We start from the raw sequence: 14,202 nt of genomic DNA, 5'->3' as shown, positions 1-14,202 counted from the left end.
CTGGGTCACATGGTAGTGACATAACACAACACAAATGCCCACTTTGTTGCAAAACATAATTGCAGCATTTTAGAACCAAATTGTTGCACCCAGTCAACCAGTTAAGTATGACCAGGGTGGGGAAGTTTGTTCCCATTTAGTTCCACTTTTATAGCCTCTCATGGTAATATCAATGCTTACATCCTCTAAAGTTTTCCGGATCACAGTTTGGGTCTCATCATTGTAAAAACATGATGAGATATTTCTATCTTTAAAAAGGCCTTTCATACAAAGAACTCTTACAAAAATGTTCTGGAGTTTGAGAATTCATCATATTTTTATAATTCTCAACTTGTTTTTATAGTTGAAAATCATTTTTAGGTTTGAAGGCTGATCCTTTTTGTGTGAAACTTATGAAATATATACTGCAATAAATCATGGAAAAGTCCTGAACTTAGATAAGATTACTTGCTAATTTGAGTTCATCCTACTTCTGAATAAACTGAGGCTCCACTGATGAGTGAGACCAATGGCATGGGTTCAATTCCTGCAGTTGTGGTTACCATGAAAAGCTTTCCTCTCCCTCACCTTGGGCATGGTGACTCTAAGTTAAACCACTGTCATGTCTCTATAATTACAGAAGGGCCCTATGGTCCAATTGGACTCTGGTGACATTACCTTTTAATAATCCATAAGATTTTTAGTCATGAGATATCTCCTAAGTAAGATGGGAGGAACAATTCCTCTGATGTTTATATGGTTTGATTTGTTCAATATTTCCAGACAAACTCTAAAAGCATTCTGCAAGAAGATATTTACAATCTCAGTAGGAATACTGAGAGGGCAAATCTTCACTGATGAACCAAAGTAGTGACAAGATATAGGCGCCGGAGGAATTTTAAATGCATGCTTTCTATTTTGCTATTGCCTTAGCATGGAGAAGCTTGTCATAATTTTCTAATGTTTTATGTAAAGATAATGTTAAAAACTTTTAGAAAATGCAATATGTTAAATAGCTTGATATGCACACAAAAATGAACTTCATCTATTCACCTGACAAAGGAGCACCGCCCCGAAAGCTAGTGCTTCCAATTAAACCTATTGGACTATAACCTGGTGCTGTGTGATTGTTAACTTATTCTAAACTAGCTTTGTAAAATCAGTACCATACAGAGCTCCTTACTAAAAAGATCATTTGATGTCACAACATTTTCTACCATTGTCTTGCTCTCATAATTTGTTGATTATCGACACAAAGCAAAACCTAATTAAATTAAATCCTGGTACAGGCCCTGAAGAAAGCTGTAATTACCAATGTGAACAAGTCACTGTGAAAGAATCCATTAGTTTTAAGAGAACCCAATCTATGAGCAATAGTAGATATGTTTATATTGTGCTAACCTTTAAATAATCCACATGTGGTAGAACACCTTCAAAACCCTGACTCTCATGAAAACACATTGTTAAAGGATCAATTTAAAAGAATCAATTTCTCAGCTTTGCTTTTTATTGTCTTGTTTGGCTCTTCATCCTGAAATGCCAATGTGCTCCTTCAGTTCACTGCATTCAGACAACATTAATAATAATCATATTTGTTATTTGGCTGGCATCGGAAATGGCAGTGAGAATTAAGCAAAATTACAAGTTTATTAAATAAAAGAGTTCCTTTCATATAGCTGTCTTTTGCCAAAATTTCTTACAGCCAGGTAAGTACTTATTAAACATAATCACTGGGATAGGAAATGCAGCCTACTTACTGAGTAAGTGCAAAAAGCAATGCGATAATGAGCGAACAATCTGTTTTTTATGAACTTTGTTGGATTCTGAATAATGGCTGAAATACAAGACCCGATTAGCAGCATGGCATCTTTTCTGCTCCATCTCAGACACTGGATGGCTCTTGGTTTTGCATCTCTTCCAAAAGATGCCATTCCCATCAGTGAAGCATCAGCTTTGACCTTTGAATATGTTCTCAATTCAATCAGCTCAGAAAGATTATTATACATCTCTGGAATAGGTGGGACCTGAGCCCCATGCTCGTAGGTAAGAGAAAGGGACACTATCTTTGTGTACATGAGCCCACTCCATCCCCAGACTTAACTTTAAATACTGGAGATGGAGTTAAACCCACAATCTGCTGGCTTAGGGGTGAGAGTATTACCAACTGAGTCATAGCTGAGACTAACTATTATTAATTGTTAATGAACAGACAAGCCATAACTGAAGAGTCTTGAGCGATACATCCTGACAATATTCCTATTAGGTTCATCATGCTCTAATTTCACATCACATGACTGTACTCATGACAGAAATGTTGGGAGGGGAGGGGACAGCCTTGTTGAGAGATGTGCTGAGAGATGGGTGGCCTTGTAAAATGGAAGATATCGAAGGTCGACCCACCACCACTGTGTATTCTTGGAGGTGGGACCTCAAGGATGTGTCATTTGTCAACTGGAGGTGTGTGACCAATTGAACACATTGGTCAATTTAGGGCTATTTCCCAACCTTGTTGGCATTGGACGGTAGTACTTCCATGAGAGAGATAGCTGGATAAGCCCTGGAAACGTGCCTAATGGCTTACACAGATTTGGGGAACCATGATGGAGGGTGTACCTTCCTCCATGAACCGCTGGGTCTACTTGCCTGGCCCAAATATGATTAATTAAAAGCACACAGACTTGTTTTTGAGGGTACCTCAGCAAGGAGGTGCTCATTTGTTCTTCCTGCAGACTCAGCCATCTCAACTTGTGGTGTTGGTGAGCTGCTGGTGGGGGGGGTGGGAGGTGCATCTTGACAGCACCTTCTTTCTTTACTTCTGCAACTATAACAAGGCCCAGGATCTCACCATTTATTCCCATGGGAGCAGGAGCACTTCCATTTGCAATGGTGGGACCACCAATCAAAAGGAAAAGTTCTGGCCCATGTGTCTATGTGCATGCAACTTGTCTTCACAGTGCAAAACAAGGAAATAAGATATACTGTGTGAACCAGAAAGACCTGTAAGTAATCATAAAAATTTGCACAAATTTTAAACTAGTATTAATAGAGGAGCTGACTTTGGGGACAAAAACTAAATCTTCAAGGCCTCTTAAGTTTTATGAGGAGTGTAACAAAAACCAATGAATAAAATTCAAAGCAGTAAATCAATTGGTTGAAGTCTGCAGCGTGCTTGGCTCAGATTTACTACACAGCATGCTACGATGCATACTGTCCTGGTGTTTTTGTGCAGTCTGTGATACTGGTGCAAGTTCTTTGAATTTTTTTCAGTCACACTTTTGTGATGGGGCTTTGTTTTTTTCAATGACTTGCAGCCATGGAAATGTCACTCGTGTCAACCAACAACTCCATTTTCCAGTCAGATTTCTGAAAGTAGCACTGTATGAAATATGGCAACATCTGTCTCATCTGGCTCCATTCTGGACTGCTGCTACCAGAAAAACGTTGACATTTTTTTTCCTCTGCTGGATCAGGTTGCTTATAATAGAGACTAACAGTTGAAACTGAAGTCTATGTTTTAATAGGGAAAATGTGACTTGTGTTATTACTGTCGGTAAAGTCAAGCATACATCTCTTTTGACTTTAGGGCAGCAATTTCAGACTCTTCCACATATTTGCCATTTAAATGTTCACTATTGCTGTCATGATGATACAGGTAAACAGGAACCTCTGTGATGGATGTCGCTGTATACGAGGTTGAACGCATGGAACAGTGTTCACGACGTCGCTGGCCCAATTGTATTTTATATTGCATCCACTGTCTCTTCAGAGCTGCCTGCATCTAAGGGATTGACATAATTAAGGATTCATTATTTGTTTGACACGATAAGTTCCATGCAGTTTAATGTACATCATTATAAGCAGCAAAAATATGGCACTTTATGCACTTTGCTGCTCTTTCAGAAATATCCTGATCTAACACAGATATAATAGCAGTGCAGGCTATGACATCAAGTCTCTATGCCACCTCCATTTCGCCACCCCCCCCAAAACCCCTCCTTCACATCAACGTCCCCACCCTTCCCCACCTCTGAAACTATAGTTTCTGTTTACTTTCCTGGTAAGGACCTGAAATTCATGCCCTGAAACAGGCAGCCAAGTTTAGATTTAGATTTGATATGAGGACACAAATATGCCATCAGAAATGTGGCTAGTGTTGCCTTCTGGGTTTCTGTTTCGCTTCCCTTGTATAATCCCAAAGTAGGTTAGATGTTTCAGACCTACCGCTTCGCTCAATGATAAAGTAGCTTGTCTATTGGCTGTGCAAGCAGGTTGAGCTTAATTTTCTAATTTTGAGGCTTAAGGCCGAACATTTCTATTTACATTAACTTAACTGAAAATGTATGTGGAATTTATAAAGTCACAAATTTTGATCTAATGTTTTATTTTTGTATTTGCCTGGGCGAGGGACAAAATCAAATACTAAACAGACTAAACAAAACTAAACAATAACATTCGAGGAGAAAGTGAGGGCTGCAGATGCTGGAGGTCAGAGCCTGAAAATGTGTTGCTGGAAAAGTGCAGCAGGTCAGGCAGCATCCAAGGAGCAGGAGAATTGACGTTTCGGGCATAAGCCCTTCTTCAGGAATGAGGAAAGTGTGTCCAGCAGGCTGAGATAAAAGGTAGGGAGGAGGGACTTGGGGGAGGGGCTTTGGAAATGCGATAGGTGGAGGGAGGTCAAGGTGAGGGTGATAGGTCGGAGTGGGGTGGGTATCCAATTGCCCAGAGGGCAGTTAAGAGCCAACCACATTGCATGGGTCTGGAATCACATGTGGGCTAGACCAGACAAAGAAGGCAGTTCTCTTCCCTAAAAGAGATTAGTTAATCCAATGGGGTTCTAACAACAATCGGCAAAGGTTTTCTGGCCACCATTAGACCTTTAAATCCAGATATTTATTGAATTTAAACTCCATGTGCTGTACTGGGATTCAACCCCGGTTCCCAGAACATTACCTGGGTCTCTGGATGAATATTCCAGCAATTAAACCACAGACTCATGTGGTTTGAAGTTTTGCCTTTTAATCACATGAATATAGGCAGCATTTTTGTATAATTAAATCATTATGTAAATATTTGCAAAGTAAACATTGTTTCCATAATTTTTCAGAATCAAACTTTATTATTAAAAAAATCCAGTGCACCATAAAATAATCTTACATATTTACTACACATGCATGAACAATTATTTGACAATGTCATAATTTATCTATACCTGGTAGTCCCAGATTTTAACTAGGCGATCGTCAGCTCCAGAAATCAGATAGGGCTTATCACCACCGCTGTAGTAGTCAATGCAGTTCACTCCTTTTTCATGGCCTTCCAAGGTGAAATTAGGTGAGGATGACCCAAGCTGCCACACCTGAAGTGTACCAAAACACTTTACTCAACATCGATCTTTACAAAATAAAATATGTTTTTGAACCAAGTTCAACAGTCTAGCACAGCATTATTTTTTTCCATTTCTTAAGACTGAAGAGTAATTCATCATTATTTTCAAGTGTCTCTATACGTCCTTTTACACTGAACGATTTTAGCTATTGTATAAGAGGTTACTCAACTCTTTCTTTTCAAATGGTATTGCCACACCCATCAGCTTGTTCACATACCTTAATGGTCCTATCTAAGGATGCACTTGCAAATTGATTGTTGTCTTTTGGGTTGATGACAATTTGCATAACATAGTGAGTGTGCCCTTCAAAAACCTGGGTGCAGGTCCACTTCTTCTCCCAATCCCACAGTTTAATAAGCATGTCATCTACCAAGGAAACAATGTATCAGTTTTTAAAACTATTCTAGAAATCAGCAAGATTCGGAGGGCTTTAAGTCCTTTGTGATGGGGGATGGAGGTGTACAGGGACTGGATGTACATGGTGAAGATAAGGCATTGGGGACCGGGGAAGCGAAAATCATGGAGGAGGTGGAGGGCGTGGGTGGTGTCCTGAACGTAGGTGGGGAGTTCTTGGACTAAGGGGGACATTGTCTATCTTGGGCTGCGTTAATGTAAAAGTGACATTATTTTTGCTGACAATGGGAGTTAATACGCAAATAGCAAATGTCTTTTGAAGTTGACTATAGCTTTTTAATAAAAGTCATCAACAGGAGATCAATGTCATAATTGGCATATAGAGGAGAAAACAATATCTTGTATATACAGTGTGTAACAAGAAAATATTTGAGCCTGACTGCCAAAGAGTTAACTTCTTTATGCATGCCACTCCTTGGCTTGAAGAACATAACATTTCACAGTAAAGTATTTTGTCATTTATTTATTCCCAAAATGCTCCTTGTTCATTATCAAATGCTTCTTTTCGATTTTGCCATCTGTTTCTCATTGTCTCTTTCAGTAGTAGGCCACTTCAAAAGGTATTAATAATTAGTAATATAGTCTGGGTTTGGAGTCATATGAAGTGGTGGTAGATATCTATTGAAATATCAGTGGAATTTAATGATAATTTATTGTCATTTCATAGTCAAATTGTTTTAGTGCTCACCCACAGATTTGCTGAAGTCAATTTTCATAAGTTACCATGGTAGGATTTATAGTCTTATCTTTTCATTATATTAGTCTTGTATAGCAACCACAAGGTTCTCATACCCAATAGACCTAATTTATTTTCTAAATGATTTCCTCTTAATCTTTAAGAACACCTCGTTCATTCCTCAGATACTCAATTGTTTTCCAAATGTGTATTAATAAGTCTCACTTTTGCTTATAATAATTGCTCTTTGTGTAAGTGGCTCCATAATTATTCTCTATGAATCACTTACACCTTGTACATCTTGATATCAATAATTAATTAATGTCTTGTTGAACATGCAAACAATTCAATGCTGTTGAAATTTTGAAGATTTGTTTGGTGTGAGAAAATAAATTCTGCAATTAAACGGTTGCAATATCTTAATTAAAACATTTTTGATGTGCAAGACTTTTAATTGCATCTGATTTAAAAGTAACAGCCTGCATAAGAATTTTGATGCATGACAATATATTCGTGAGGCATCTATTTTCTACTCAATTATATTAACAATAAGGAAGCTACTTTTGGGAGAATGGATAATTTAATCACAGTCGTAGGGGTTACACAACATAAACTCAGGAAGGGTGTTCCCAGTGACTGGGCACTCTAGAACAAGAGGTCACAGTTTAAAGTTCCGGGGTAGACTATTTAGGACTGAAATGAGGAGAAATTGCTTCAGAGTGATGAGCCTGTGGAATTTTCTGCTGCAGAAAGCAGTTAGGGCTAAAACATTGAATGTCTTCAAGAAGGATGTAGTTCCTAGTGCTAAAGGGATGACAGGGTATGGGGAGAACATGGGGACAGGATACTGAGTTGGATGATCATATTAAATGGCAAAGCAGGCTCAAAGGATTGAATGGCCTAATCTTGCTCCTATTTTCTATGTTTCTATGGAACCCATAATACTTTTCCCATAGGTTTTCTCTATAAATAGCAGTTTTCACTTTGATCTCTAATCTGGGTACAGCCCTGCCACCACCACTTTCACACCCTTCCCAAAAGTAATACTGAGGAATGGATCATTTAATAGGAAGAACATAACCTGCTTTGTTAAGTAACTGAGTATTACAGGCAATCCAAAAGAAAACTCATGTTCCTCAAAACGTAGGCAACTAAGATAGTACCATATAAGATAATAATTTCTTACTAGTAATGTACTCTTGACTTTATCCCAGCCAGTTGTAAGATAGTGATTACCATTGGTACTATTGTGAGATGAATGTATAAACATGTTCATATAGCATTCCTGTGACTATGACATTAAAGTTAGCAGCCAAAGGCCTATCACAACAATAATTTCCAGCCTATAAATCATTAGTTAGAATGACCAAAATTATTAAATTGTGAGGAGAGGTTGTGCAGGACTCCGTCAAGCATAGAAGAGCAACAAATTATTTAAATTGGGTGTTAAAGATAATTAAGTAATTTGATAGACTAGATAGACAGAATCTATTTCTGGAAAGTCCAGAACACAAGGAAATATGCTTAAAATTATAGGGAAGCTATTAAAGGTAATGTCACAAAACACTTCCTCATGTAAAGATTGGTAGGATTCTTCAGGAAAACACTCAAAACAGTAGTTCTGTCTACTTTGCAACAACAACTTGTGTTTCTTTATCAATGCAGAGGCACACCTTAAGCCATTTTAGAGAGTATTGGAGATTGAGCAACTGGAAAGAAGCAAGAAAGGAGTGGTGGGGAGCACAGTGCATTTCTGATATGCACTTAAAGACCATCTTGAGGTTGTGAAAGGTGCTCCATAAATGTAACACCAACGTACTGTTGTTAAGTTAAAATGTGTTAGGAAGACAGTGTGATGTAGTATGCACAGTAAATAAAGAGCCTAGATTTTCAGCCATGGATTGACAACAGAAAACATGGACATTCCCAGCTATGCAAATCCTGTCTGGGGGAAAGTGGTCCAGAAAGTTGGATTTCTATTTCTGGATGGCAGCATTCTCTTGCAGTCAGGTCAGGCAACCTTGGAATAATAGCAAAGGCTGATGAGTACAAAAGCAAGTTGTGGGATTAGATTAGATTACATTACAGTGTGGAAACAGGCCCTTTGGCCCAACAAGTCCACACCGCCCTTCGAAGCGCAACCCACCCATAACCCTACATTTACCCCTTACCTAACACTACAGGCAACTTAGCATGGCCAATTCACCTGACCTGCACATCTTTGGACTGTGGGAGGAAACCGGAGCACCCGGAGGAAACCCACGCAGACACGGGGAGAATGTGCAAACTCCACACAGTCAGTCGCCTGAGGCGGGAATTGAACCCGGGTCTCAGGCGCGGTAAGGGAGCAGTGCTAACCACTGTGCCACCGTGCTGCCCATTAAGGAGGCTAAGAGCAAGTGAAAAAGCAGGCATTCATTTTTTTTTCACACATTTGAAATGTTTTTTCAAAGATTTAAAGGGTGAAATACTTTGTTAACTCCCTTTGACAGGTACTTCTAATATTTTGGCAGTTGATTTTTACACATCTCTTAACAGTTCAATGACCTTGACAACAATGAATAACGTGCTCTTTGTGCACAGCTACTTTTACCAATTTTAAAGGGGACGTTATCTCTTCAAAGGATGTATTGGAGCAAGGTCGAAAGGGGTGCCTTTCCACTTCAAAAGGGGTCCTCTCACTACTGTAATAAATCATCCAAGTTCAGACCTGCTCTTGCCATATCGAATGTGCATATTCGGGTTTCACACTTCTGTATGAACCAAATCACCCTTCAGTGGAACCAATTGATGATTTAATGGCCAGCAGCAAAATATGCACATATGTCCATTCTCACCCCCACACAAATTAGAATTGCCACATTCAGGAGTGGGATTTATGATTACTGGGCTGTTTCACCCTGGTCACCAATGTTGGAAGAGATGGTGTAGGAGCAGAGAGTAGGATAGCTCCAATTGAGAACACAGTTTATGTTCAGATTGTAGTGTGATTAACAGACATGTGCACCTAAATACCTAACCAGCCCAAATCATTCTATAACCTGTTTTTGATCCTTTATCAGTCATGTTACCATAATTGTCCAATATTTTGAGCATTATATAAATTTAATTGTGAACTGATTGCAGTGTGGTTTTCTAACTTGTGCAGACTGAATAATGTTTCACTTGAACTTCTTGTTGTGCCTTGAAGGTTATTAGTTTATTATTACAGAACTGTAATAAAGCTTTCACTTTTGGTTACCTGTGTTTTTGCTTTTGCACCTGTTTATCTATTATTTACTTATCTATGCTACTTAACTCTGTGATCTGCCTGTATTGCTCACAAGACAAAGCTTTTCACTGTACCTCGGAACACATGACAATAAATTCAGTTCAATTCCAAGTCATGCAAACTTGAAGGTTCTGAGTTCAATTTCAGTTTGTGCTGAGTTAATTGTTCTCAGGAACAGTAGGGCAGAACAATTTATCTCAGTGTCCAGGAACTAAGAAGGACATAATCATTAAAAATGGTTTTTGCTCTTGATTGCTGGCAGGAGATCAGCCTTGCTCCTTGTATCCCAATTGTGCAGCCTTGTTTTCTTTTGTAAGTTCTCTAGTTGGAGTTGATTTATTCTGATATTTAGTTTTGTGGAGGCTATTTATTTCTGCTATCTTGTTGGATTGGCCAATTTTTATTTGGAATCTTAGACTGAGTACAAGTGAGATATCCAACTGTGGCAATATCACCACTAAATACAATCTGGTTCTGGGTGGCACGGTGGCTCAGTGGTTAGAACAGCACCAGGGACCTGGGTTTGATTCCCGCCTCAGGTGACTGTCTGTGTAGAGTTTACACATTCTCCCTGTGTCTGTGTGGGTTTTCTCCGGGTGCTCCAGTTTCCTCCCACAATCCAAAGATGTGCAGGTCAAGCGAATTGGCCATGCTAAATTGCCCATAGTGTTAGGTGCATTAGTTAAGGGTAAATATAGGGTAGGGGAATGGGGCTGGGTGGATTGGTCTTCAGAGGGTCAGTGTGGACTGGTTGGGCTGAAGGGCCTGTTTCCATACGGTAGAGAATTGAATCTAATCTAAACTTTAGCACAGTGACCACAGGAGCAAGAACCATTACTAATGACTGTTTTCCTCCATAACCGAAGGAACTATTTTCTTACTCCTGCTGTCAGCCAACTGAACAAGGCACAAACTGCAAGTGAATTTGGAACACACTAGTTTGTATGACTTGGGTGCCTACTTTTTAAACCTACAATATCACATTTAATGTAGCAATTCTTTTTTGTAATCACCAACTGAGCCCTGAGTTTCATGCATCTGAATGTGTCCTGGATTTAGTGTGAGATATCTGTGCTGTCTATTCCTTTTACATTTATATTCACATTAAGGTTGACATTCCCTGTGTTATTGCCTTAGTTTCTGTACTTCTCAGCAATTTGTCTATATGCTTGCACATCAAATCTCTGTTTTGGATTTATAACATACTCCCAGTCAAACAATTGCCCTTTTTGTTCCTTAGTTTATTCAATGCAGTTAATGCACCTTCTAGCACATCGTACTGTCTCAATTTTGTCTGTTTCCTCAGGTTCCATGTCCATAATATTCTTTTGCTCTTTATTGAAAGTGTTCTGAGATATCTTTCTGTGTGAGTGGAGTGTTATTCACAATATATATATATATATAAATGATTTGGATGAGGGAACATAATGTAACATCTTAGAGTTTGCAGATGATGCCAAGTTGGGTGGGAGGATGAACCGTGACGAGGCTGCCGAGATCCTTCAGCATTATCTGAACAGGTTGGGTGAGGAGGCAAATCCATGGCAGATGTTTTATTTATGTTACAATTGTAAGCAACTGTGACCAGAAGGCCAATGTGCAGCTTGATGCCTTGGACATTTTAAATTTTGTCAACGCATTTTTTTTTTCAATTTATTGCAGAAATATTATAAAGCACACAATAATGGCAAATGCACATTGTAATGCATTTGCTTCCTGAGGCAAAGTATTTAGCTCTTTCTTACTTACCTCGCCATTAAAGTAGCAAAATATGGTGGCCACTAACAAACCCTATGGGGGAATAAAATTTTCATAAATTAATAAGCACAAAATATGTTAAGATAAAGTAATAGAAATTAAAATACCAACAACATGAACCTGAATAACACCTTGAACATTGTAAAATATTGCTAGGTACTTATTGCCCGAATACTGCCCTTGGAAGACATACCAAGAGCTCAAAATTTTCTGATATGTGATGTTAAGAAATTTTACGATTTATCATAAAGCAAACATACTCTCTGACTTCTTTAATGGTTTCCCTGTTTTCTGGCACAACAGAATACAAGAATTTGTGAAACTATGTTGTTAGCCTGAATATTGCCAATAAGACACCAAATATGTTAGTCTGGTAGTCAGTGAAAAATAAACCTGCAGATGTTACTGGACAAATATACCGTTGCCAATAATTTGTCGACCCAGTGGAAAATTTGAGATTTTTGTTTTTCAGTAAGAAAGACTTGATAGAAAAAAAGCCTCTATTAAGGGTTAAACCATATGTACAGGTCTTGGAAAATCATGGCTGCACTCTGTTAAAGAATCTATGAAAATCCTGTTTTCCCCGCAAAATTATAAACCTCTTCCCTGCCGACAATTATCTATGTTAAGTGCGTCAACAAGCTTCTCAGCACTGCTTCCAGCTAATCGCTCTCATTTACACCTTTCCCTGTTGCTCCAAATTCTACTGGACATTGAATTTTACTGCGTACAGGCAGGAATTCTCATCATAGTTTTGCCGAATCATCTATTTCCATGCACAAAATGCAACAGTGTCTTAAGGAAGAAGACTGGAATAGTAGGAAGGTAAAAATTGGTGACTGATTCTGCAAACTAAAATAGGAATTGAGAAGAAAAGGCAAGGAAAGGCAAGTGAATGTACACTGTCAACATTGTGGAAAGGCAAGAGTTGCACTGTGGCCCAAATACATTGCAGCATTATAATTAAGGCTAACCTAACATAAATTACACATTACGATTGGTACTTAAATTGCAGTCAGCGAAATAAAGATCTTTATTTAGGAAACAGCTTAGTGGCATACCTGGTAATGCACAAATATGTGCATAATGTAGTCATAAATTTCACCAGCAAGTCGGTTTTCTGGCCTCCAAGGGATAATGACAAACTGAATTCCCAGCAGTGGCACAAGTATTAAAGTTGCTCTAACAGCCTTCATGTACATATTGCTTTCAGTGCGGTGGGTATCTCTTAGCTTTGTAACCAGGACACGGACTATGTTGAGCAAGAAGAAAAGGTTGACCTGTGAATCACACAGAAATAATGTTATTAGACTCAAAAAATGAAGTATGAGATAAATCTGGATAACAGACTTAGATTTTGTTGTTTAATTGTTCACAAGAAATAAACTTTTTTTTTGTCTGACGGAGATTTAACAGAAATATTTAGCTCAGTGATATTGAACTACAAATGTGTGATGCAAATAGACATGAACAGGCCACTAGGCCCATCCATGCTTTGCATATCTATTAAATAGTGCAATCCCATGTTCCACTTCCCCTAAACATTGATAATGACGATCCTGGGAAAAGGCCACAGAAAGCAACCAAAATTGATTTTCTCAAATTGCTGAGACAATCAATCAAGCTTCAGTGGACTGAAGTTATTGATAATGAAGTGTTACACAAGTTCTACTAAATTACACATAGATGTTTATCTAATTATATCAGAGAAAGTTATAAATTGGTCAATCATGCTGTTGAGCACAAGGCAGTAAAGATATTAATTGCATGTTAAGTATGTATGGGTATAATTCAGAAATAACCTGAGTTGTGACAATTACATTAAAGGAAGATTTAATTTTATATAATATCTTACATGAACTCAGGACATTCCAGAACACTTTAAAACTAATTAAATACTTTAAGAAATATATTGTTGTTCTCTTGGAATCATGGCAGCCAATTCATGTGCAGCAAGTTTCCATGAACAGCAGTCAACAATAGTTACTCTCTCACCCTCAAAATAATGTGGGAATTTTTTACATACCCTTGAAAGAGCAGATTGAATCTTGGCTGTCTTTTAAAAGACAGTTAACATCTCCAACAATGCAGCATTCCCTCAGCATTGAGCTGGAGTTTTTGCTTAAATTTTTATGCTCAGGTCTCCAAAGTGCAACTTGAAATGGCAATCCTGTGACCTAGAGGCAAACTTGCTATCAACTGAACATCAGCTGACATTATGAATAATGCATAAATTGACTCAATCATAGAGAGTATGCAGAATTTGCAAAACTATCTTTCAATTAACTCTGATTGGGATGGAACAAATGATATCCATGATGCATTGTGAACAATCTGCAGATGGGGTGAGCTTGATAGACAGAATGGACCTGGTTTATATAATTACAAATAATTTCTGATTGATTATGGTCGATGTCATTGTCAAAGTTGCATTAAAGCCTTTTCATGGTTAATAATAAGTTACTATATTTAACAAATAGAATGCTGCAATAGAATCCTGCCCAAACGCTATCCCCTGAATACATTATACACTTATTGCAGAATATTTTGATTTCATTGTATTATAGGAAAATTGAGAATTCCAGTTCATCCACAGCAGAATCTGAACTGAGGAAGTATGTGTGTTATTAGTTGAAAATCAAATAGTTCCAGAAATAGGAAACACAGAAGACAATATTTCCTTTCTTGAAAGTGAGAGAATAGCATTATTTTGTAATT

At 38.1% G+C, this 14,202-nt stretch overlaps 1 protein-coding gene across 3 annotated transcripts in view; it reads right to left on the bottom strand.

Annotated features, from left to right (window-relative positions):
- Positions 1 to 7: 7 nt before the first annotated feature.
- Positions 8 to 14,202, bottom strand: part of calcr (calcitonin receptor) — a 270,585-nt gene continuing 256,390 nt past the window's right edge. For all 3 annotated transcript variants that reach the window (XM_043689943.1, XM_043689944.1, XM_043689945.1), the window contains exons 11-13: positions 12,546 to 12,764; positions 11,476 to 11,517; positions 8 to 3,757 (exon numbers count right to left, since the gene is read on the bottom strand). In XM_043689943.1, coding sequence (XP_043545878.1) covers positions 3,536 to 3,757; positions 11,476 to 11,517; positions 12,546 to 12,764 — 483 coding nt within the window. In that variant the 3' untranslated portion in view covers positions 8 to 3,535. The remainder of the gene's footprint in view (positions 3,758 to 11,475; positions 11,518 to 12,545; positions 12,765 to 14,202) is intronic.

Source organism: Chiloscyllium plagiosum, chromosome 5, assembly GCF_004010195.1.
Source record: "Chiloscyllium plagiosum isolate BGI_BamShark_2017 chromosome 5, ASM401019v2, whole genome shotgun sequence".
In the NCBI taxonomy this organism is placed as follows: Eukaryota; Metazoa; Chordata; class Chondrichthyes; order Orectolobiformes; family Hemiscylliidae; genus Chiloscyllium; species Chiloscyllium plagiosum.
This window is presented reverse-complemented; position numbering and strand designations above follow the sequence as displayed.